This window comes from Erpetoichthys calabaricus, chromosome 10 (assembly GCF_900747795.2).
Source record: "Erpetoichthys calabaricus chromosome 10, fErpCal1.3, whole genome shotgun sequence".
Lineage (NCBI taxonomy): Eukaryota > Metazoa > Chordata > Cladistia > Polypteriformes > Polypteridae > Erpetoichthys > Erpetoichthys calabaricus.
The window spans coordinates 62,786,175-62,812,665 of record NC_041403.2 but is presented as its reverse complement, the minus strand read 5'-3'; the positions used below and the strand labels follow the sequence as shown (position 1 = coordinate 62,812,665).

Genomic DNA, 26,491 nt, shown 5'->3' with positions numbered 1-26,491 from the left:
TTCTCTATCTGTGGCACGCTTTTTGGATTGCTGCATTATTTTCATGTTAATATTAAAGCTGCTTTATATAAGTGCATCAAGAGCTGTATGTGAATGAACTAAGGCCTGACAACAATAAACAGGCAGCAATACATAAGCATCTTTGCATTGTGTCATGAGAGGAGATTTTGTTCTTGTTCTCAAAAGCATTATTGGATTAACTTTAAAATCGAGCCAACATCCATTTCAATGAGACTTTGCATCCACAGAGTAATATTAAAAACAGCAGGAAAAAAGAAACATTTCCACAGGGACACTAAACGCCTTTTGATGGATGACATCCTTTAGTTCAACTGGCATTGTTAAACCGCAGCAGAACAGATGATGTGGTTGTGCTGTTTGTTCCTTTGTTGGATAATTCATTCATTTGGGGTCCAATTTGAGTAAGGAATCTGAAACTTTTATCTTATATCCTCTGTAGTATATAGTAATGTCACAAATTTCAAATGTGCTTTTCATATTGTACAGAACATATTAGATGGCCATTCAATAGACTATGCAACTTCTGAGTGAAGTGAACCCACTTATTCACATCAAACAAACACGTTAAGTCAATTCAAACCTGTCTAATTTCTCTCTGTGAAAGATAAGGAATCATCAAGTATATATTGCACTGAATTCATTCAGGTGTGATCAATCTAAACAAGTAAGCTCAATCATTTAAACTCACACTTTATTTTTTATGAAAATTTGAGCATTGTTTAAGATTAATGGACCTTAACGTTTTCTGTGATTCACTGGATTGATTATACTTTGAACTGGACTAATTTTTATCATTTGGTTATTGGAAGTTTTCTCAAGTTTAGTCCTGGGACACAACAATGGTGGTGAGTTTTTATTCCAACCATTTTCACACACCAATGGGTCAGTCTTACTTCTACTTAATTAATAAGCTTAATTTTTACTTAATTAATTAGCTATTTTCTACTTTTCAGAAAAATGTATTAGTATGATATTTGTATTTATTTTTGCCATAGCTTTAAACTCATAATCTTCTTTTTACCATGTTCATTTTCTTTTACCTTCTTCTGGAGTGTTTCTCCTTTAATTATATTTAATTCTGGCTGTTATGAGTTTCTCATCCAAAATCCAATCAGTAAGTGAAGAGCTGCATCTCAGACACACATGTACTCACACATACACGTACACACAGGACTCTGTGTTATGTGGTAAGCTGTGAGCAAATGAATGCCAGAGTGCAAACGCATGAAGCTTAATATCTAGCTAAACAACGTACCCATCTTGAACACATGAATTGAAAGACCTAAATTCATAAGTCATGTGCCTTTTAACACAGGTGAGATAAATTCAAGTATGTTTTCATAATTGTATGTTTTGTGTTGTTTGTTACTGTCTTTCGCCTATGTATTACTATATACGTATATCCTGTACATATATATCAATATATGCTTCTTTTACCACTACCATGCATTTTTTTTATTGCAATAAGAGTGTCTGTGTTATTTGTGAAAATAAGTCTTTGGCCACATTCAAATGACAACAGAGAATATGAAAGTGTTAATGTAAACTTTCACCAATTTGTGAACCTTGCTCATATATTATACATATCTCTTCATATTTGTAGTGCTCCAGACAGAAAGTGAAATAAAGATCTTTCACTCATCCTACACTTAACTTGACATCCCTTGGGATGTCTTGTTGATTGCTTTAATTAATTACTAGCAATGTTGAAGGTAATAGGCTGGATCCAGTTGTCATTTGTCCATGTTGGAACAAATGACATACATAAGGGTAGTCTGTCAGTTCTGTGATCCAAATTTAAAGAGTTAGGTGCTAGGCTGAGGAGCAGAACGAACAAGGTAGTCTTCTCTGAAGTTCTGCCTGTGCCACATGCCAGTCCAGGTAAGACTGAAGATATTAGGAGGTTTAATGAGTGGCTCAAATCTTGGTGCAGGATAGAAGGGTATAGGTTTATGGGGCACTGGGACTCCTTTTGGATTCTTTCAGTATTTTAGTAGTAAAAGAACAGTCAAGGAGGAGGTGAAGTGCATCACGAATAGTAAAGGGGAATTAAAAAATACAGACAGTGAAATAGCAGATGCTCTAAAAAAACATTTTTCTGAGGTCTTCACAAGTGAGAAAGTAGATAACCTCCTAGTGTTAAATGGGACTACTAAGGAGGTTCTGAGTGATTTAGAAATTGTAGATGGAGAAATGCTGCTCAGATTAAATAGGCTGAAATCAAACAAATCTCCGAGACCAGATAATATTTACCCTTGGGTACTTAAGGAGGTTAGCAAGTACATATATAAACCCTTGACACATATTTTTAGGAAGTCACGGCACAAAATGGAAAGGATTAGAAATTTGCATTTATTATCCCATTATATAAAAAGGTCAGATCCAAGCAACTATAGCCCAGTAAGCTTAACGTGCATCACAGGAAATTTAATGGAAGGAATTATTAAAGAGAAGATCAAGCAGCACACGGCAAGTACAGGAGTTTTTCTGAACAGTCAGCATGGGTTTAGAAGAGGGAGGTCATGTTTTACTAACATGTTGGAATTCTATGTGGATGCAACAAAAGGGTATGATCAAAGTGGAAAATATGATATTATTTATTTGGACTTTCAGAAAGCATTTGATAAGATGCCACATGAGAGGTTGGGCATCAAACTAAAAGAAGTGGGAGTTCAGGGTGATGTTTTTAGATGGTTGCAGAATTGGCTCAGACACAGAAAGCAGACAGTGATCATGTGGGGAACCTTATCAGAATTGGCTGATGTTAAGAGTGGTGTTGCACAGGGGTCGGCACTAGGGCTACTGTTATTTTTAATATATATAATTGATTTGGATAGGAATATAAGTAACAGGCTGGTCAGGTTTGCAGATGATATCAAGATAGGTGGATTGGCGGATAATCCGGAATCCATTAAATCGTTACAGAGGGACTTGGACAGCATACGGGCTTGGGCAGATTTGTGGCAGATGAAGTTTAATGTCAGTAAATGTAAAGTAGTACACATAGGAAGTAAAAATGTTAGGTTTGAATATATAATGGAAGATCTGAAAATTGAGAGTACACCTTACAAGAAGGATTTATAAGTCTTAATGGACTCTACGCTATAAGCTTGCTGACAGTGTTCAGAAGCCATTAAGAAGGCTAACAGAATGTTTAATTATATAGCACGATGTGTGGAGTACAAGTTCAAGGAGGTTCTCCTCAAGCTTTATAATGCACTGGTGAGGCCTCATATAGAGTACTGTGTGCAGTTTTGGTCTCCAGGCTCATCAAAGTACATAGCAGCACTAGAAAAAGTCCAGAGAAGAGCAACTAGGCTGATTCCAGGGCTATTGAGGAAGAATTATGAGGAAAGATTAAATAGTGCTGAGCCTTTTCAGTTTAAGCAAAAGAAGATTAACAGATGACATGAATTACTGTAAGTGTTTAAAATTATGATGAGAATTAGTACAGTGGATCAAGACTGTTACTTTAAAATGAGTTAATCAAGAACAAGCTGACACTGTTGTAAATCTGTTAAGGGTAAATTTCGTACAAACATTAGGAAGTTTTTCAATACCCTGAGAACCACAGACACTTGGAATAAGTTACCAAGTAGTGTGGTAGATGGTAAAACTTTAGGGACTTTCAAAACTACACTTGATGTTTTTTCAGAAGAGTAAAGTGGATAGGAGTGGCCAGCTTTATTGGGTTGAATGGCCTGTTCTCGTCTAGACTGTTCTAATGTTCTAATACTTACGTATAATTAAAATATTGATAATTAATTAACTGAACACCCCATCCTACAGTCTTAGCACTTTGTTTTTGCCACTGGAAAACAAATGCCTATCAATCTAGAAAATACAAACATAAATACTCCCTTTATTTATTCATTTTTGGTAGTCTGCTACAATCTGACATTCAGCACCAACAAGTTGTCAATACTCTTTACTCTCAATGGTCATGACAGTACATTCAGCTGTGTTTTAAATCAAACTGCCTCAAGCAGATGACCTCCAGGAAGTCCCAAATGACTTTCAAATGAGACAAGGATTCCTGCAGTAAGCTGATGTCTTTGATGAAAGTCATATTTCCTACCTTTGCATCATATGATAGCTTCAAACCTTACTTGAACAGCAAAAAAATTTGAACAGCAGAAAAAAAAATAGCATGTGGTTCTTTTAACGTGAGGTGTAGAACATCATTTCTGGTCAAGATGTCAATTTAATATGATTCAAAGGATGTAAAAATCTCATGGGCCATTCTGATTTGAGCTTTCAAATGCAGGTTGATTTCTGGTGGCAGACATTAGTATTGGATTTAGAACCACACATGGATGTAGTTCACACTGGAATTGAAAAGATATGACAGCTAGTAATGTTTTCAACGTAGGCTATTAAACCTCTGTTACATACACTATAGCACAGGGAGAAAAAAAAAGAGAATTGGGTCACTTTTAGCAGCAGAGTGAACATGACTTAAGAGTTGCCAATCAACCTAACAGCATGTCTTTGAACACAACTGGAAAGCCTCAGAGCCTGGAAGAAACCCACACAAACATGAGGTCAACATGCAGGCTCAACACAGAGCGCACACCTTAAGGGATTCAAACGAGGGTACAGACATTTTAAAGCATTAGCAGTAACTGCAAATCTCTCCTTAAAAGATGTGTCACAAATACAGTAAGTGCACAGTTGTAAATAAAACTGAAATTAAACAGAAACAAAAGTGGGGAACAAAAAACTGCCATTGACTTAATAATGGTACTGTATTAAAGAAATGGATTTTATTTGGTTTAATGGTATATTTTTTAATAAACAGGTAATACAAAACACACCTACATTAAAATGTAGAATAAATGAGAAGTACAAACTGTACACACAAAACAAAACAGTATCCTGAGGAATAATGAATCAGCATAGTTAAGGAGTAAAAACACACTGGAAAGCAATAAGCAGGTCAATCCTTTGTGCAAATCATTATGCATGGCACAAAAGGCAACAGTAACAGCTTCTTTGACCTGATTACAATGAACTTGAGCATTCACTACACTTCTGTATAATGAGTTGCCACAGCCAACTCTAAGCTGCTTGTGAAGAATTTGCAATTCTGCTATAAGAAATTTGGGCCAGCAATTTGCACATTGTTTAGAAAATGCCATTTTAGCAAAAATCCAAAAAGACTGTTTGGCATTTACACATGGAAAGTCAGAAAGCAGAACCAGTTGACCAAATCAAGCATACAATACAAAACAATAAAGAATATCAGGTCTGTGCAGACGTTAGAAGACAAACTGTTATTGAATATCAGAGGGGACAGTGTCACCGGTCTCTTCTATAATTCTCCCTTTCAGCTCAAAACATGTCCCTTTACCTCTAGCTCTTTCATTTGAGCAATGAGCTGTTGTTCTTAGTCCAACCTCAAGCTCAATAAGCCTCTGTGCATGTAGCCATTAGAATCCCAACCATATTTCTAAGTTCAGGAAATACCGAAAAAAATTAGAGGTTTTTATACATTTTCAGTAATTAATACACAACTGTTCAAAACAATTTATCCGTCCATCCATTTTACAACAGGTTCAGTACAAGTCAGGGTTATATCAAAATGTGTGTGTTTTGAGGGGGGTATCAAAAATTTTCCTTTTACAGTGTTGTGTGCAAGTGAAACCCACTAAGGGAAAAAGGAATGGATGAATGAGCATTTTGCACGAATGTACCCAACATTCAATCTGTCCAAAAATCTAAAACAAATACAAGAACAAAACAAAAAGTGCCTATCATTAAACCTTATTTGGGATTAATTTAGGTAGAAAAGTGTACTGGGTAAAAACTGTATATAGTGCTAATGCAATGTGATACTTACATATCCTGTATTTGCTAACAGGCACTGTAACTAATCTCATGAACAATTATAAAGAAGCATTTGAAATTTGAGAAAACAATATATATCGTGTATGTCAGGAGAGGAACGTCTCCTAGAACATGCAGACTGAATACACAACTGAATGAATGAAGGCCTAAATTAACCAAAAATAGTAAAAGATCACTCAAATTAGTTATTTCTAGAAACATAAATATTTATGATTTTAATTGCATTGATTAAAATCAAAAAGCATTGAAGTATACAACCAAAAAATAGGAGATAACTTTAAATTAACCCTTTGAGACTGAATATGCGCGTCAATGTGCACATGTCCTGCACCAGTTTAGGCCGTATCATGGGTTGCGCCCTTCGTCACATGCTGCGCTACTCGCTGGGTTATATTAGCCCCCATTACTGTAAATCTGGACTAGGTAGGCTTTAAAAATGAAAAATGAATCAATGAAAAGAAGAAATAAAACCCAACAGACACTTGAAATTTCAGTGTAAAGCACTCAAAAAACGAAAAAACATACTGCAACGTTGTCCCAAGACATACTGTATAAAAGAGGCAGGTGTCCTTATTTCATAATCCTACCAGAATTATGGAACACCTTTAGGACTTTTAGCACTGGCAGACCAGAACGTTTGTTGTTAAGAGGTGTTCTAGCGCTCACCAAGGCTTTGAGAGAGTTACTCCAAGGTTATAAAGTACACTTTACTGAATAAACGCCATAATTTAAGAGAGGAATGAGTTCCCTAAGGCTAACAATGTTGAAAAGCTAAGACATGATTGTAATTGTCACAATTACTAGTAATCTAAATGAATGTATTGCACAAATTATCCTTTTGTGCACCCATTTTCTGTGCTTTTGTTTTCCTTTACAGAATTTTGGGGAACTGGAAACTATAGCAGCTGTGCCTGGCACAAAAGAAAAGAAGAAAACACTACTAAACAAAACCACAGGCAGTACTCTTACAGTCATCAACTACTCTAACATGCATATCTCTGAGATACTGAAGGAACCAGGAGTACACCAATGCACCCAGTATGCAGGCATGGACACTTAGCAGGAATCAAACCTTTATCCCTTGATGCAGCAGAACTAACCACTACGTTACTGTGCTACAGAAAAGAAATACTGAAACAGTATCTTACTGCACCTTTAAGTATACTGAGGAGCAAGTTGTGCTGTGATTAAATTTCAGCTAACATTGTGAGCATGCACTCCACTCACTTCTTTAAGATGAAATCTCAAGCTGTCTCCAAAAATGGTTCAGTATCATCTGTCCAGACAGAAAAGTGTTTTACATTATAGAAAACAAAATTGATTTGTTTAATAAATAAAATAACGTGTGACGAAACCGGCCGGGACGCCCCTGCTGTGTATGTTCCGGGGGAGCAGCCATGGACAACTCAATACCACTTGGTGGCAACCTCCCTGGCCAACGCTGATTCCCCAACCTCCCGCAGGGCTCCATGAGAGATGGAGTCCTCCACAGCTTGGTTGGGGCCCGGGGTGGCCGCTAGGGGGGGCTGTCTGCTTCCAACAGCCCGGCTGGACGAATCTGCAGCCACACCCGGAAGTGCAATTAGGACCAGGTGGTCAAGCACTTGGAGCGCTTCCGGGTGGGTTATAAAAAGGGCCAGCCACCACCACTCGAGAGCCAAAGTCGGGAGGAGGAGGACTAAGCTAGAGGAGGAGTGGTGGTCAAGGAGAAGAGTGTTTTGGTGTGTTAAGTTCTTTGTGGGACTGTGTTGGGCCTGTGGGACACAGGGAAGGCGTGCCCCACGGCTGAAAAGAAAATAAGTCTGTTGGTTTAAGTACGTGCCTCTGCGTCAGTCTGTGCCGGGTCGGGCACTATATAGCACCTTTCACACATGCTAAACAACAATGGGTGGAGTGGTGGCTCTGAGGCTTGGGATCTGCACTGGGAATCGGAAGGTGGGCAGTTCAAAAAGTGGGCCAAAAATGACTCTACTCCATTGGGCCCTTGAGCAAGGCCCTTAACCTGCAATTGCTTTGTCCTGGGTATGATGTTAACCTGCATCCAGCCTGCAAGTAGGCCCTCCAACCTGTAGGGAAAACATGAGGGTTGGTGGCAGAATTGGCACTCCAGCCACCATAAAAAATCTCACACCGTTCCATTCCATCTAAACTAGTGTGGAGCTGAGGTACACTTGGGTCCTAATCTGGGATCCTGCGGTGGTTTGTCATGTGGGGTTTGTCTAAACAACAATCATTATTTCTTTATTTCAATTATGTATAACAAACAGAATAGACCTTGCAATTTTTCCTAATATATACATTTATCAGTGCAGTATTTGAAATAATATAAAAGACAAAAAAAAGTTGGAATTACGTCTTCATTCACAGAGGGGCAGACCTTCAAGGCAGTACACCAGATGTGAATGGAACAGCAGTCCACTGCCGTGCAAAATCATTCAGGCAAAGGAACCCAATTTAGAGTCATTCGTCAACTTAACACGTGTGTCTTAAAGATGTGAAAGAAAATATGGCATTTACTGTAGCTGCGTTCATTTTAATTATTAAACAGAAAACAATTCACCTTAAATGCACCCTCAGTACAGCTAAGTCTCAAACACCTTCAAAGAATTTTGTTCAATGTCAATGAGCAGTGTGCCGTGCAGTGCACAAAGTGATTTTGCTTTGGCTTCTTCTATCATTTTTGCCAGCTTTTACCTCACAGTTCCCTAAATATAACATGTACATGACACCCAAAATAAGCACATGCAGATTTAGTCAATACAATATCCATGAATCTGAGGAGGGTTTTTTAGAAGTGGTCAGCAGGGTACATTTGAACAATACCTTGACATGTGCAAAATAATGAACTGTCCAATAATGAATAATTACATATTATTTTTAACATAACATTCACAAATCGGCTTAATCCAATTAAATTCCTGGAAAATATCAATATTGAATATAGAAAAGCTCTTAGCGCTGTTTACATTTCTAATTTACAACAGATGAGTAATACTTTTGATACATTAACAATATGTAGGAAATATTGTTTAAACATAGGGACAAACAGAGACAATTCATCTTTTAAAACTGTCTCCAATACTTTTGTGAATTTGATTTGTTTTTGTTATTGATTTACTTTAAGATGACTAAGTTCACACCATCAAGTGGAGTTGTTTAACTTGGTACAGTATCTACTATTTTAAGTTAGTTATTATTGCCTATATCATTTACTTTAATACAGATTTTGATCACATGTAATTTCTATACTAGATAGCAGCACTAACTGAACTAAAGTTTTTTTCTTGTTTATTTCCATAAGATGTGAGGAAGCTGGTATATAGAATCGCAAGTAGTAAGTACATCAGATAATGATTATTTGTATTTTCTGTTATACAAAATGAGGTTCTGTATTTCATGCAACTAAGAATTCACCACATTTTGTAAATGTGACACTACTACTACTACATAAAGGATTGAATTCATTTGAAAAAGCATGGAAACCTTACTGTCTGATGTATAATGCTACTAAAATTCTGCCAAAGCTTTCAGCAGCTAAAACACACACAGAGATCAACACATTACACCATCATGTAAATTGGGCGGCACAGTGGCGCAGTGGTAGCGGTGCTGCCTCACAGTAAAGAGACCTGGGTTTGCTTCCCGGGTCCTCCCTGCGTGAAGTTTGCATGTTCTCCCCATGTCTGTGTGGGTTTCCTCCGGGTGCTCCAGTTTCCTCCCACAATCCAAAGACATGCATGTTAGGTGCATTGGTGATTCTAAATTGTCCCTAGTGTGCTTGGTGTGTGTGTGTGTGTGTGTGCCCTGCAGTGGGCTGGCGCCCTGCCCGGGGTTTGTTCCTGCCTTGCGCCCTGTGTTGGCTGGGATTGGCTCCAGCAGACCCCTGTGACCCTGTGTTAGGATATAGTGGTTTGGATAATGGATGGAATCACGTAAATGAGCTTACTTTGTATGAATTACCACTATTGAACCAATTCCTAACGCATGATATTGTTCATGTAAAGTATAAAATGGTTGCACTGCAATTGATCACACAAGTAGATGAAATGTTCAGGGTCAAAAAGAGTTTTTCACCTTCTTGTTTAACATCCAATCCTATATTCATCATGTCCATTGTCTATAATTCATTATGAAATTGCATTATATTTTTTAAAGAAACAGAAAATTTTTGTCCAATTAACTTTTTTACATGATATTGCCACAAAAGATGGAGGATATAGATTGTAGAGAACTTCCCCTTTAAATAGATGTTTAAATAAAGATTAGTCTCTATGCACATGGTTATTTTATTAAGCTTTAAAAGGAGGCAGTACTTTTAAATACATTTAACATGCCTTTAAAATACAGTATAGTGAAAACTATAATTAAAAGGCAGAGCGCAATATTGTAAAACACAGTTTAACATCAGACAATACAACCAAGCATATTATAATTATTACAGCTAAACTGACAGGGCCTTTACCCAGGGTCATCTGCAAGGTCAGGATACATTACAATTGTTAACATACACATACTTGTCCAGTATATATTTTTTCAGAAATGGAGCACAGGCAGTTTAAGTGCCTTTCTCTCAGTCACACAGAAAGTTCTGAGAAGGAACTGAACTGGCAATCCTATTTTGTAAAGCCCACTCTCCTAAAGAATGCTGGAGCCCATGCTACTGATACAAATAACTGCTGATTTAGAAAGCCCCTTCAATAAGGGAAATACATACACATGTGGAATTTTAAAAAATAAAAGTTTCAAATTCTGCAAAAAGCTGTTGTATTCATCCATCCATCCATTACCCAACCCACTATATCCTAACTACAAGGTCATGGGGGTCTGCTGGAGCCAATCCCAGCCAACACAGGACGCAAGGCAGGAAACAAACCCCAGTGCAGGGAGCCCTACCGCAGGGTGAGCACACACACACCAGGGACAATTTAGGATCACCAATGCACCTAACCTGCATGTCTTTGGACTGTGGGAGGAAACCGGAGAATCTGGGCCTCCTAAATGTGAGGCAGCAGAGCTACCCACTGCGCCACCGTGCCACACTGTTGTATTCAGCCTTTCATTAATTTGTAATAAAATAATCATGGAAATGATAATCTGAAATTAAACACTAATGTTTTTATTCATTTTTCTCATATGCAAGACAACAATACCAAAACAGGCATACATGTACACGTATTAACTGCATGCACTAAAAATACAAAATACTTACCTGATTCCTCAAAGTCGGAGTTGAGGCTGGCCCAGGATAATTTACTCTTGTGCAGGCTCTCTTCCATGGCTTGGATATCTGTGGAGGGACAGTTGCAGTCTGGATATTTGTCACTGCACTGGCACCAGCAGTCATTGTTGCGACATAGGAGCTCGCCTTCAGAATTACAGGCCACGTAACTCAGAGCTGCTTTTACAAAACGAGCTCGTAGAAACTCGGGCAGTATATCCTGGAGTCCTGTGTTAAAAACGAAAAAGCAATTTCCTAAGATTTTACTTATTGCACTTTACTTTCACCCTTTTAGAAGGGGTCTTTTGTTGTAGTTACTTTGAGATAAACCATAAAAAAAATTGTAATATTACTTTGAGACCGCCGAATGAAAGCCTTTTTAAGCTAAAAATGTAAAAGTGCTGTTGTAAGAGCTTGATTGGCAAGAAAGCCTAAGGTGCTTGTCAGCTTTTACTTTATTTCATGTGCTGAGAGTTATACATTAAATTACAGCTAAAAACTGTTACAAAGGGAACATGTTAATACAGTACATACTGTACATACTCTATGTAAAACACATTTCTTCTTATAAAAAAAAGTTTCATGTCATTTGTTTTCCTGATAAAATGCAGGGTAACAGAGTCAGAGACAATCATGGAAGCAATGGACACTCAGCTGATGCAGTTAGGAACAGTGGGGCAGTTTGTCACAGAGCACATTCATGCAGACTCCCTCAATCACTCAATAGCATCAGCAATTAAGCTAACGTGTCCATTGTTAGGATGTGACCAGAAACAGGAATATTCAACAAATACCTACTGTATATGAATGCAAATAGTTTGTGCTAACTCTACATTAAAGAAGTGGGAAAGAAATGATCAGAATTGCAAGGATTTGTGTGCTGTTTTCTGTTTAAAGTTGTGCCTAAAACCTGATCCACAAAATCAGATCCAACCAAGATAAATGGTCACCTACCATAACATTGGCAGTCAGAGACCCTGATCAGTGTTTTAGTGCATCTTTCTTGCTGCTTTTCCCTCTTCCTTTACAGATTTTACGCTCTAACTATAAATCTAACAGCCAGTGGCCTGAGTTCTAACTGAACTGAACCGTATCATCAATCTGTTTTGTTCTTAATTTCCCTGGCTGGTTTACATATCTGTCATTTAAATGTTATTTGGAAAATTATATTAAATTCTTCCACTCAACAAAGGCTGTAAAGACCTTTTTAAGATACTTTGAAAATATTCAATCGCATTTACTTTTCTAGTGACCTACTTGACACAGAATTGTTCAGCAGAAATTTTATATTGTAGCTATATTTCAATGTCTTATAACTTTCTAAGGAAAGAACAGATAGAAGAAAAAGCTGACTTTCTGCTTATTCTGTAATGTAAATACGTGGACACAGTAAGGTAACTGTACATTATAATGAGAATACTATATTAAAACATGCAGTGTGTTTAAGTGGCATTACACAGAATGCTGCAAAATTTAGAAATATAACAGTTAAGATCCATCCATTTATAAACTTTTGGATTTCATTATTCTATAACAAAGTTGTGCAGGGTCACAGCTTATTCTGGACACATCAGGAGCAAAGCAACAATCAACTCTGGGTGAATGAAAGTCTGTCACAGTGCACATTTCAGACATTTCTGACACAGGACTATTTACACTCTTCATTCAACCCAACATTTTTTTCTTAAGGAATGTGAGATGTAGTACACTTAGACGTAAGGAGAATGTGCATAGACCACATGATAAGCGACTTTTGTCTTAGAGTAAGAGTAAATCAGCTTCTCTTACCCTCTTGATAACCCAATTCTTTGCTCTTCTTTTCTGGGATGTCAATATAGAATAATCTGAAAATAACTTAATACAGACTCCCTTGTGGGTTATTTCAGAATGTTTACGGGCTTCAGCCAGCACACGTCATCTGTCTGCAAATCTTAAGAACCAGATGATAAAAGTGTGACTGAGTTCATACGTGCAGATATCTTCTTATATAATACACTACCGTGGCTGTCCGTCTGTCTGTCTGTCCAGGATTTAAATCACCTGTAGCTCGCAAACCGTTTGAACTATTGACCTGAAATTTGGTACACATATACTACGTGACGTCTACTATCCGCTTTCACGGTGATGATTGACCTCCAAGGTCAAAGGTTAACCCAGGAAGGTCAAGGTCAAAAATCAAATAACCTGTAGCCTAAAATGTGGTACACATATTCTACGCTGAAACTCTGCACTACAGCTTTATATTAAAAGCAAAGAGTTTTGGAATTATCACTCTTTTTATTTTTATTTTATTTCATTGTAGAATCAACTCTCAGCAGCAGCCAGCAGGGCGGCTATGTGGCGCTTGCGTGCAGGCACTGTTTTCATCCCTTCCACCTTCGCTGTCACTTCCCCTACCTCTTTATATCTTAAATCATTCTTGAGGCAGATTGAAGACTTAAGTGCCAGCTTAAGTGAAAAATTAAAGAAAACGTACTAAGTAACTGCAACACAAACACTGACTTAATCAGCTTTAATGCGAAAAGATGCCAATGAAAAAAGAGAAGTGGGCTGCTAGGGTGGAGAAAAGAAGAGCTGCTCAGGAAGCAGCAAGCGCATCAACCTCTGAGAAAACGAATGCTAAACATACAGAGAAAGAATATGAAAACTATGAAGAGCAAACTCAGCATTTACGACAGGCCGACACTAAGCGAAAGAGAATCGCAAGAGCAAATGAGACTGAGGAAGAGGCTGTTCGACATCAGCAATCAGTGGTCAAACATGGCAGAATTTCAAAGGCAAAATGAGACAGAACAAAGCACCATCCACTGACGACAAAGAGATGCTGATCTTGTGAGAATAGCTAGAACGCTCTCAGTCAAGTGTATTTACTGGACGTTATCATGCAATGTGCTGTTACTGGTAACTTATAATTTCAAAAGTACTGCCACTCAATACTGGAAACAACATCAACTGGAGTCAATGTGTCTTTGTTTTAAGTGTCTTTATTTTAAATGTTTTAGAGAAATTCAAAGAAAACAGTTCACACACAATAAACAAACAAACAAACTAATAAATAAATAAATAAAGGAGAAGAAGTAATACACACAAAAAAGAAAATCTTTTTGTTTATGATGTTTCTGTTTTAGGTGTACATATCTTATTTACATTTCTTTAAATTTCTATATATTATCACAGATATTCAAAAAACTATATGCCTCTCTACCTTTCCATTTACAGGCAATGATCTATTCTGAAAATTCATGTTTCTATCTAACTGTCTATTATTCTAAAATTCTATTTTCACACCAGAAATACAGCAGAGTATTAAGAATATCCCATTAACACTTTCACTTAGAGGGGATAAAACAGAATCTTCCATTACCTATAAGTTACATTCTAATCAATCTAAGCAACACTTACGTGAATTTACCATTAACATTAACTTTCTAAGATTGACTCATATATTTCCAGCCCTCAATTTTTTTTACGGAGGGAACAGAGACAATTACTATATATTACTTCAGTGAGAGTCACACTCATAAACACTAAATATTGCTCACAAGTACAACTTAACCACAAAATAAATATTTATGATTTCTCACTTCATTTGTTTGCTGTTACTTGTAGCAGACTAGGCTTATTCACTGATCTGCCCAGTATGTTGTGTTTGGTTGAGACACAAATTCATCTGATGGCACCTTTGGCTTCTGGTTGTGTCTCATCTTTCAAAGGCACATTTATGAAAATGTATACAGTTTTGATAGAAAAATAAATACATTGTCTTTCTCAGAATAAGAGTGGGAATCTCTGTACAACTCTCAAATTTCATCAAGTTCTGTTCTGACTAAATAATGGAGATCTCGGCTTGCAGGTCTATAAAAGTGGGAATCTCTGTACAACTCTCAAATTTCATCAAGTTCTGTTCTGACTAAATAATGGAGATCTCGGCTTGCAGGTCTATAAAATGTATATGTATTGCATATCGGCATTCAGTGTGTCTGTATGCTTCATGAGGGCATTACATCATTTCTGAGTATGAGAAGCCTGACTCACTGGTATCCGTGGAAGGCTTCAAGGACTTTGTTTTTGATTCAAATTCTTCATCACAACTTCTACTATATGTGCCAAATGGGACATTTTCTTCTATGGTTAGAATAATACGAACATCAGGTAAACAAATCAAGTATTTATAGTTGAGGATTGAGATGATGAGTAGCTTGAAAAGCATTGGGTGGCCGGAGCAGAAGCACTACAGCACTATCATAGTCAAAATACCACGTGGTTATCCCTGTAAGTGGCAAGCAGCTAATGCTTTAACCACTCTAAACAGGTAATATGATTTTATAAAGCTTTATGGAAAAAAAAGAAATATTCACATTAAAGGTTAAATCACAACAGGGAAAGTGAGTAGCAAAGGAGGCTCTTACGGGATTTTATGGAATTGGACAAGCTGAGCATGTGGACTGTGACAATGATAACCCCATTATTTTAATTTGTATTTGCCTCCGTTTCTATTCGTTTTGATTGCATCAATATGTATCTTTCTACTAGAAAAGGCATCACTGACAATATCGCTGAAATTCAGCTGTTAAAGAATATCAGTCCCAGCAGATGTCTGGCGGAGAATTCAATTCTTTCTTTGATCCGTCATTATACTCAGTCACTTTGATTAGAGACAGTGCTGAGAATAACTGCTCACTTGTGTAATTAACAACTGTTATGGTCAAGAAAAGAGGTCCCATTTCTAATATAAAAGCAAATGCAAGCTCTTTGGGGATTTGTGGTACATTTTAGTGTGAAAACACTGGAAATTCCCTTCAACACATTAATTTGATATGGCTCAGGAAAACAAGTACAGCTTGAAACATTTGATATTTGATTCCGAAAGTTCTGATATAAAAAGTAACCTCTGTAAGTATTGTTTATACTTTTGGAAATTAACACACTAAATTATTCTTTCAAAAATTATAGAAATGAAGAAAGCTAAGGGTATACTGGGTTCTCAGTAGTTTGTTGTATTTATCTGGTGGACAATTGGGATCCTTCACAATATTTTTATTTAATAATAGCTTAATATGTCTCAGAGCTCTTGCCATTCATGTATGCTGTTTGCAACCACAAGCCTGTAGGTTTTCATTCAGGCAGTATATGATGTAACATATGCCATCAAAAAAGATATTTCAAAAGCACAAAAAGAGAAAGGCGACTTTTCCTTGCTAGTAGTGGTTGAGACCAGCAAATATTCAGTACAGGAAATTGTGACTTTCTTTCATTTTTAGGGCACTGTGTAGCTTGCTGCCTCACTGACTGGAAATCGTTTGCCTCAAGGTGAGTGCATGGCTTGGCGTGAAACCCATCCACTTCATCTGGTGACAGGTAGTGTGTCTTTTTAACAGTTCATTTCTGTGAGCAGAGCAAATGGCTGACTGATGGCTCTTTGCTTTTGTCTGGTCCTTTGTCTGTGAAGCAGCAACACGTTTCAGTTGATGTGTCACCAGTGACATTAAGTGTATCTAGTTTGTGCAGTTTTCTGGCCCTCAGCTATCTAGCGTCTGTTCTCTACTGCCTAAGTGAATCCAAAGAGTCTCCAACCAATCAACGTCTTCCCTTTAACTTTTTTAGCCAATCTGAGCTGTGTGCCTGTCTTCTTCTAGTGGCATCCATTTATTTCTTCATGCTGTTTTATTCTGCATGTAATAAGTATAAAAATATTTTGGTTATAACTGTAGCTGGTCCCATATTTCACACAATTAAGATACAACATACTATTATGAATTCCTGATTCTGATTCATGCAGTGACTTCTAGTTGCTTTTTTTAAAATATGTAAACCCCGCTTTTATTTTCAGCAGTGTTTTTGTCTAACACTTTCAAACGAAAATACAAAGGAACACCTCAGAACTACTGCCACATGTACAATGAGATGTTTGGTTAGTTCATCCCTACTGTAATATGTGCTAACAAGCATAAAATAGCACATAGAGTAAAAAAAATAATGCTACATAGCTCATGTACACAAAAATGTTTGTACCTTTCTTGGGCTGCACCAGAGCTATGATCAGCATAATTTTTAGCATTTCACAAAACTTTAATGGAGCTAAAAACCGTCCAACAGCATAAATGTTAATGTCACAGAAATTTCACTTGTTCCTTCATCTCACAGTATATTTTTGTAGTTCCATAATAACTTGTTTTGAGGTCTGTAGTCTGAAATAATGAAAATGATTTTCTAAAAGGATTTCTCTGTGTATCTAAAGTAACTTTTCTATAATGCTGTGAATTAAACTATGGATTTGCTGATGTCATCTTAGGGAGTACTGTACTTTGAATTGTTTAGTTATATTTTTTCTTTTTGATTCTGTCTTTATGTATTTTAAATATAATGCATAAAGTACCTCATTTAAGAAAATTAAAAGTGGATATGGGCATAAATACAGTTAAGAACATACAAAATCTTACAACTGAGATGAGACAAACTTGTTTATTTAGCTAATAGCTTACCTGTCCCAATATCTTAACCAGATACTCTTAAATGTTGTCAAGGTTTCTGCTTTAATGACATGTCTTGGTAGTTTTTTCCAGATTCCCACAACTCTTTGTGCAAAGAAGTACTGCCTGGTTTCAGTCTTTAATGCACTTCCCCTTAATTTCCACTGGTGTCCACTTAAGATGAAAGAATTCTGCTGGATCTACTTTATCAATGCCTTTGAGGATTCTGAAGACCTGGATTAGGTCTCCACATAATCTCCTCTGCTTGAGGTTTAATTCTCTGAGTCTGTCAGAGTACGACATGTCCTTAAGTCCTGGGATGCACTTGGTTGCTCTGCTCTGCACAGCTTCCAGTGCTGCGATGTCTTTTTTGTGGCTTGGTGACCAGAACTGCACACAATACTGCAGATGCAATCTTACTAATGCATTATATATTCTAAGCCAAATGTCCCTCATTTTAAATTCAACATAATATAATCTAACATTTTATTTGCATTTTTAAATGCTTTTGCACATTGATCAGATGATGGAATTGTTGTTTCAACAGAAACCCCTAAATCATTTTCAGAATTTGCTTCCTGTAGGACAGTGTCTAACATCTTGCATTTATGATTGACTTTTCTTTTACCTACGTGTAGTGCTTTGTACTTTTCTAAATTAAACTGTATTTTCCAAATGTTTGACCAGTTCTGAATCTTGAGCAGAATAAAACATATAGATCATATTTGTTTAATATGCATGGATATAGATTCTATTATAGGATAAAAAAAATTGCACTTTCTATTGATGATTATGTGCACTATCTGCATTATGTGTATAAAAAGACAACCTTAAGGCACTATATAAAGCTAAACCACAGGGTGAAACTGCTTGGTCAGCATAATTACAAAAAAGACAATGAAGGGCAAAGGAAAAAAAATACAGAGTATCTGCCCATGTAATGTTCATCAATAATGTGTAGGTCAAAAATGACATTTGGCATCTTTACCAGTCAAGTCAACTTAAATTAAAATAGTATGTTTAAAAAAAATACAGTTGCCATTATTGTTAGAAAGGTTTCCTGAAACTGTAGAAAACAAAATTCTACCAAACATAATAAAACAGGCTAGTTAGAAGAACAGAGAAAGTGCCTCCCTTGGTATTAGTATGAGGTCAAACTGGATTTATTAAAGACAGATATTTAGTATCCTATCTTTGGCGCCTGTTTATTGTAATATACTCACCCACAAAATCAGAATCTCTGGAGGTCTTACTATCTTTGAATGCAGAAAAGCCTCTAATGGAGTTGAATGGGAATACCTATTTACTGTATTGCACAAATGTGGGTTTGACTCCAATATACCTGCATTGATTAAATTACTTCATACTAGTCCAGAAGCCTCACTCTGCATTAATAATACAAACTTGAATGATTTCAAATTAGAATGCAGAACAAGACAGGGGTGTCTGTTCTTACCAATGCTGTTTGTGACGGCTATTGAACTTCTAGCTATTTATCTCTGGAAACAGTCAGAGATTAAATGGATCATAAGGGAAGGGCCTGAACAGAAAATATCTCTTTATGCTGATTTTGTGGTGCTTTATATCACAGACTTGCATTCATCTATACCATTAGCATTAAACTTGCTAGAATAATATATTAAGATCTCTGGATTCAATATTAGTTTGAATAAAAGTATGCTTTTTTTTTATGAATTCTCTGGCGCATCAGACCAGGCTAGATAACTTTTTGGTGATTGCATCAGAATACTAATTACAAAGAAATATAAATATCTTTTTCAACACAAATTTGACAATATTTGTTTAATATTAATGTTTAATGTTACCTAACAGTGTCAATGGTCCTCCCTACTTCTTACTTTATCTGGGAGAATCAATATTTAAAAAAAAAAAAAGAATATATTTCCAAAGCTCCTGTACCTGTTATACTGTATACCTGTTATAGGCCTATATATTTCTTATATCTCTTTTACAGAATCTTATATATTAACGTCTATGTGTGAAAGTGTGTGTATCTGTCTTTCCGGCCCTAGAGGCGCAAGGTGGCTCAGAAAAACGACAAAACCACCGACTCTGCATTTCAGTTTTTTTTCTGACAATTTCAATAGTTTCTAGGAGCCCGGGATTTTTACAGCACAGGCTTACACAGCTAGTGTATATATATATATATATATATATATATATATATATATATATATATATATATATATATATATATATATATATATATATATATATACAGTATATATACGAGGGGGGGACCCAAAAATAACCGGAATTTTGTTGTTGTTAGGTTGGTACTTGTAGTACGTGGTTGGGCCGCTAGGGCGATCTAGTTACACTCCTCACAAGTCGGTCTGCCAAGTGCCATCAGTCTGGAAGGTTGTGCTTGTGTTCAGTGAATTTTTTTGCAAAAGTAGTTTTGTGCAAGCGTCGTTTTTTTACGATGGCCGATTATCGTGAGCAACGCGCGGCAGTGAAATTTTGTTTTCTTCTTGAAAAAAGTGTTGCAGAAACTATTGTTATTGAAATGGTATGACAACCCTGAACCACCCACCCTACTCACCGGATTTAGCTCTGTGTGATTTCTTTTTGTTCCCTCGGATGAAAAAAGACTTGAAAGGAAGGCGTTTTGCTGACGTCGAAGAGGTAAAACAAGAAACGACCAGAGCATTAATGGGCATTACTTCAGACGAATTTAAAAAATGTTTCAAACAATGGAACAAATGGTTAGATAAGTGTATTTCCGCCAATGGAGAGTACTTTGAAGGAGACTAATTGTAGTTTGTACAGAAAATTAAATTAAACACGTTTTTAAAATATTTCCGGTTATTTTTGGGTCCCCCCTCGTATATATATATATATATATATATATATATATATATATATATATATAGTGATGGAAGGATAGGCTGGCATCTTGGCTTGGTTTCCCAGCTAGGAGGCTCTCATAATAAACATTTGTGAATTGGTGTACCCTTTCCTATTCAGAAGGATATAATGAATTGACAGGCAATGACTGCCTCCCGGGGCAATTTGTTCCCCCTGTTCCCTCTGGCATAGTTCCTTTTGGCCCCGGGTCATGTGCCCCCCCCAGTTCACTGAGTGACAGCTCCCCTCTGGCATACCTCTTGTTTAGACACTCACAGGGCTGCATGCAAGTTATAGTTCTAGATGGCAGTGGTGAGGGTGCTGCTAAAAGGTGCTGTTAGGAAGAGGCTCCCCTCTGAGATGGAGTTTCCTTGTGACCTAGAAATGCTTCCTTACTACAGTGTTGGCACACTGGAAGTACCGCTGTGTCCAGGTTAAATGGAGTCCTCTGCCTCAAAATGTTTGCCTTGGCAGGAATAGAGGAGAAACAAGAAAGAAAGAAAAAGGACTATTATTTATTATTGAAGAGACCCTGTGTAAGGTATTTCTTTAAATAAATCCTTGTTTGAACTTAACTTGTGTATCATGTACTTGTGTCTGAGGATTGGGGCATTGAGATGCCCTGTACAGGTCATAATATCCACAAATCCTTCAACCGTCTTAGTATTATGCTTACCTCTGGAAAAATTGGAAAAAAACTTTTTTACATGTAACAGAAACTTTGCCAAAAAATCTGATAGCCAATTCCCACTGTCATCACTATTGTTTGATTCAACTAATGGTTCATTTTCAGTTTGTTCTAAGATTGACTTTATAGCTTCTCATTTACAGACAACGGTATTTTGTTTGAAGGCTCCACCCCACTCATGAATACTGATGGGTTAATTTAGAATGGCAAAACACGTAGAAATATTCAGAATTTTTTGTAGCATATTGTTTTAGCCAGTAGATGATAGCAGAATACTGTCCTGAAAGTTATTTGTACTAAACACTGTAAAGTGGAACGGAGGTTAAGAAGTTACACTTAGTTTTAAACATTCATCAGTTATCTAGAGATCAAAAAAGCCATGTATAAAAATAGTGACAAGATTTAAATCAGAAGGTGGCATGGCGCTACCAAACGTTTAGTGCTATTACTGGGTTAAAAATAATTCTACAATAAAATATTGGAAATTACCAGAATTTCTTGATTCTATACCTGCTTAGTTAGCAAAGGAAAGGAAATTTTGTTCTAAATCTTCTTTGTATGTGCTGTAGTCCAAGGTTCACAACTTATTAAAGATAATGAACCAATGTAAGTCATATTTTAAGGCAAAGAAGCCTGCATCTCCTGCCACTATAAATAATCATCACCTCTTTCAGTCTTCTTTAACCTATGCAGTATTCATGGAAGACAGTAGGGACTTAACATTTAGACAGCTCTACATTGATAATGTATTTAATTTTTTAAAAATATTAGCTTCCAAATTTAGTCATGCAGCAACACACCTTTTCTCCTAAATTCAAGTCTGAAGCTTCATTAAAAACAACCTACCCAGCTTCCCTCCTCTTTCATTTACATCTATCCCTGAGGCGATACTGGCTAGTGTGGATGAAGATTCAGACAGACTCCATCAAAAAAGTTAGGAATTAACCCTCTTAATGACCTTAGGGAATGACGGGAAAGAAATCTCTTAATTAGACTTTCAGAGAAGAAATGGAATTTAGCCATTCATAAAGTACTCTCTAGTTCAGTATGTGCCAAGCATGCTTTAATTCAACTAAAAATTGTTCAGCGATTACACATATCCCATCTAAAATTGTCTAAAATGTATTCAGGGTAGGATCCAACCTGCATCACCAGGTAACATATTTAAGTAATGGCCAATACTTAAATAATTTTAAGCTAAATCTTTTGTATATATCCCAGACAGCCTTGGGATTAAAATCAACTCTAATTCCTTAAAAGCAATTTTTGGAGTAATATTTGATTGGAAAGAATTGTCCCATGGCAAATATTATTTGGCTCTACCTTAGGAATGCCAATCAACCGTCTACAACTCAGTGGGTAAGTGATATTTTTGTTATCTAAAATTGGAAGAAAATGAAATATTGTGTAGGTTTATAGGGTCATTATTGTCAAGAGTACAGAACAAAATGAAAATCTTACATGTGCTAATCACCATGCCACACGATGCCAGTCTCTGGTACCATAATTAGCAGCTTACAAGGATCTGTTCAGAACTTTTTAAGATTACATTAATATAATCCTAAAGTAAACACACTGGGCCTGTACATAACCTTATTATTTCACTTGCTGTTTAATTCTATACAAAAAAAAATTAGATGGGGCTCTCTAGATGTTAATCTTACTTTCGGTTGTAGAAGAAAGATGTTCTCCTGAGCACCTTGTACTCTGTGTATTTGGTGACTAAAAACTTTCATTTCAGCAATGCTTGCAAGCTCTGGCTATGAACTGACAAAAATATATTGTGCAAGGGCTCAACAAAATCAGTTTCTATATGATTCAAACTGTTTTCTAGGTTAACTTCCTCAAAGTAAATGAGACAGGGTGAAGAAGTCACAAGGTCGCAGGGGGTACGTGACATTTGTCTTTAGCTAATATTGGAGACTGTAAGAAAATGCTTAGTTAGAGATATAAGAAAAAGCTTAGCTTTTATATATTGTTTTAAGGAACTAACCGTTGTTGTTGTTTTGCAGTACTTGTGTAATTAAAATCACAAGACAAAGCGCTATAAAAACTTTGGGATACCCTGGCCGGGGGGCAGATGAAGGGCGGTGTCCTAGGACTGCGCTTCTCTGTCATTTTACCTTTGCCTGGTGTGTTTGAATAAAAGATTTTTACTAACTTTAAATATATCTCTCTGTCTTCAGTCACGAGAAACGACACCAAAGAAAAAGTGTCCACACGGTGGTGGCTGAATTCTGACAGTCATGGATTTTTTTCAGAGCATACTATTGGTTTTGCCTCATGATATTTATTTGTTTGATTGTATTGTGTTCCTGTGATAACATTTTGCTTCCAAATGAAAGGGGAAAAAAAAACCAAAACAAAACATAGTTTTTGCTTCAAAATGTCTTTATTAATTGAATCCCAACATCCTAGGAAAATATATTTGCAGGGTGAGTTGTTATTCACACAAGCAATAAAGATAATGAGGAAGATGTTGAAGTCTAATAATCATTTGATCATTATTTTATATCGTGGCTTTAAAAGAATGTAATCATTTTGTTCATCACATTAAAAACAGCAGAAGCAGTGAAGTATTATTCGGTGCACAATGACATGCGACTGCGCTGCCAATTATTTTTCTCTTTATGCTCTAACTGGGCACATATACTGTCAATGTCAGCTAAAAGTAGTACAGTTTTACTTTAGGACTATTTTCTTGGTTTTTCAGGGTGCTGTGTGCATGCACTATTTTTTAATTCACACCCACACAATCGGCTTTTATAGAACCTGTAATTATAAGGCAAACACATCTTCAGATTTACCTGATCCAATTACAGGTTCAACAAAGCATCAGATATAAAGGCATAGACCAGCCGTGATAAGTCCATTGCAAAGCTCAATAATGCACACCCTCATACCAGTCTTACCGTGGGTCAAATTATTGATGCCAGTTAAACTAGCATAGACATATGTCTTTGTGATGTGGGAATAACACAATTGAGGACAAGGGAGAATGTGCATATCTCATCATATACAGTAACTGTAGAAGGATTTGAATCCAGTCTCCTGAAAACGTGAAACAGTAGTGCTAACCACAGGGCCACCATGATGCAATACAAGTATAGTCAATAATGCACAAAAGATTTTAATTTTACTTTAAGAAATGTAAAACCTGAAATCTAACTGAATATTTAACCAGTTATTCAGTAGCAGTACCCATTCAGAAGTATATGTAGACTTCTAGTATAATTCTGCAGTTTAACAACAAATTTTTAGACAGAAACTACAAACTTGAAAGCAAGTTTGACTGGAGGCTGTGTAGTTTAAGATAACATGAATTATTAACACATATCAAATATGATGTGTTAAAATGTTCTATGAAAATAAACAACACATTTAAAGAAAATAGTTTGATCATATTTTATGTTATTTTAATATATTACATTTATACTGTATTTAACATTTATTTATAGTGAATAATTCACCAAATATGTGTTAAATTATAATACATTTAATTTAACTGTGCCAAGATATTTTAAAATATTCATTATTTATTAAACCTTCTTAAATACAGTGTAAAGGGGTGACTCCAGGGCTTCTGTTTACAAGAGTATCAGCAGCACAAAAATGGCACTATATAGAAAAGAGTTCTACAAAAACCTCCAGAGACAGAAGCCAACCACAATGGCATAAGGAAACACCCTGTGCATGCCAATGTGGGAAAGAAGGGCTGCTATGGACCACTAGGTCATATGTGTGCTGTGTGCCCAGAAAGGCAGTAGGCATCTGCATAAGAGTGAAAGAGTTGCAGACAGGGTGAAATGCAATGCTCCTCCAGTATACTAGGCGGTAAGCAGCCCAGCAGTGGGCAAGGATGACCATAAGGAGATGTTATCACATCTGCTGTTTCCTAACTGTGAGAGGACACATGGTCCATGAGGGAATATATGAGTCTGTGTTGTCTCTCTAATAAATCAGACAGCTGGAGATGATGGGGCACCTAGCCTTTTAATAACAATGGAAGGTTTAGGGTTGGAGTGAAACCAGATGCCACTGGAGAAAGTTCTAGCCTGGCTCTGATGCCAGAAGTAACAGAAGGGCATTCATTGCCAGAAGTAACCAGAAAACTATGGGCCTATTGAGTAGTGAGTTAGAAGAAACATGGACAAACACTATGGAATGAGTGAAAGACGGAGAAAATTAATTCTTTGCTGAGGCACTGTAGGATGTGGAGGAGCACAACCAGTAGACAGTTTAAACCTATAAAGGTAGGCCCAAAGGGAATGCTTTTTAATTAATTAATAATTAGTTTATTTACTTATTTTTGTTCCTTTGCCTTTCTTTATTTGAACTTCATATTTTTTCAACTTTCTGTTCATACTTCCCTATAGTATTACTTTTTAACAAAGGCAACATTTTTGGTTCATTGGTCCCCCTGGTGTTATTCCTAGGTGTGAAGAGCTGCCATGATGGCCCCCTATCTTCTTATTACAGAAACGATAATAATTAGTGCTATGCTGCTGCTGTTTAACCTCTAAACCTACATTTTGCAGAGTTGAACTTGACAAGTCTAAAAACTGAACCTCCACAAAAATGATTGAATCTAACCTTTGGCGTGCAGACATGGGCACACAAGGCAAACACGTTCAGTGCTGTTTAAGTATTTAGGGTGTTTAATGTAAGGAACCCTCCTGTTATTTACCCAGTTCATACATAGTACACATAAATGTAATTTAAATTATGATATATTAGTAGCATGGGCGGCACGGTGGCGCAGTGGTAGCGCTGCTGCCTCGCAGTTAGGAGACCCGGGTTCACTTCCCGGGTCCACCCTGCGTGGAGTTTGCATGTTCTCCCCATGTCTGCGTGGGTTTCCTCCGGGCACTCCGGTTTCCTCCCACAGTCCAAAGACATGCAGGTTAGGTGGATTGGTGATTCTAAATTGGCCCTAGTGTGTGCTTGGTGTGTGGGTGTGTTTGTGTGTGTCCTGCGGTGGGTTGGCACCCTGCCCGGGATTGGTTCCCTGCCTTGTGCCCTGTGTTGGCTGGGATTGGCTCCAGCAGACCCCCGTGACCCTGTGTTCGGATTCAGCGGGTTGGAAAATGGATGGATGGATATATTAGTAGCAATTTTAAACTGAATTATTTACAAGAAAGATAAAAATATTGATAAATAAAAAGGAAAAAAGAAAAGGTACACATATAAAATGAAAAGAAAAACTACTATATAGAGTAAGTGGACAGAAAACACAAAACCATGTAAATAGAAAAGTAACTGTACTGTCTGTGTAATGTGTACTGCCAGGTTAAGCTCAATACTTCACAAAGAGTGTGAAGCAGCACCCATAAATCAGTATTAACTGTTATAGGTGGCAGTTAAGATGGAGAT

At 36.8% G+C, this 26,491-nt stretch overlaps 1 protein-coding gene across 2 annotated transcripts in view; it reads right to left on the bottom strand.

Annotated features, from left to right (window-relative positions):
* Positions 1–26,491, bottom strand: part of brinp2 (bone morphogenetic protein/retinoic acid inducible neural-specific 2) — a 724,527-nt gene that overhangs the window by 494,602 nt on the left and 203,434 nt on the right. For both annotated transcript variants that reach the window (XR_007936145.1, XM_028811321.2), the window contains exon 6: positions 11,081–11,317. Coding sequence is in view for 1 of the 2 variants with exons in the window: in XM_028811321.2 (XP_028667154.1) it covers positions 11,081–11,317 (237 nt within the window). In the remaining variant the exon portion in view is untranslated. The remainder of the gene's footprint in view (positions 1–11,080; positions 11,318–26,491) is intronic.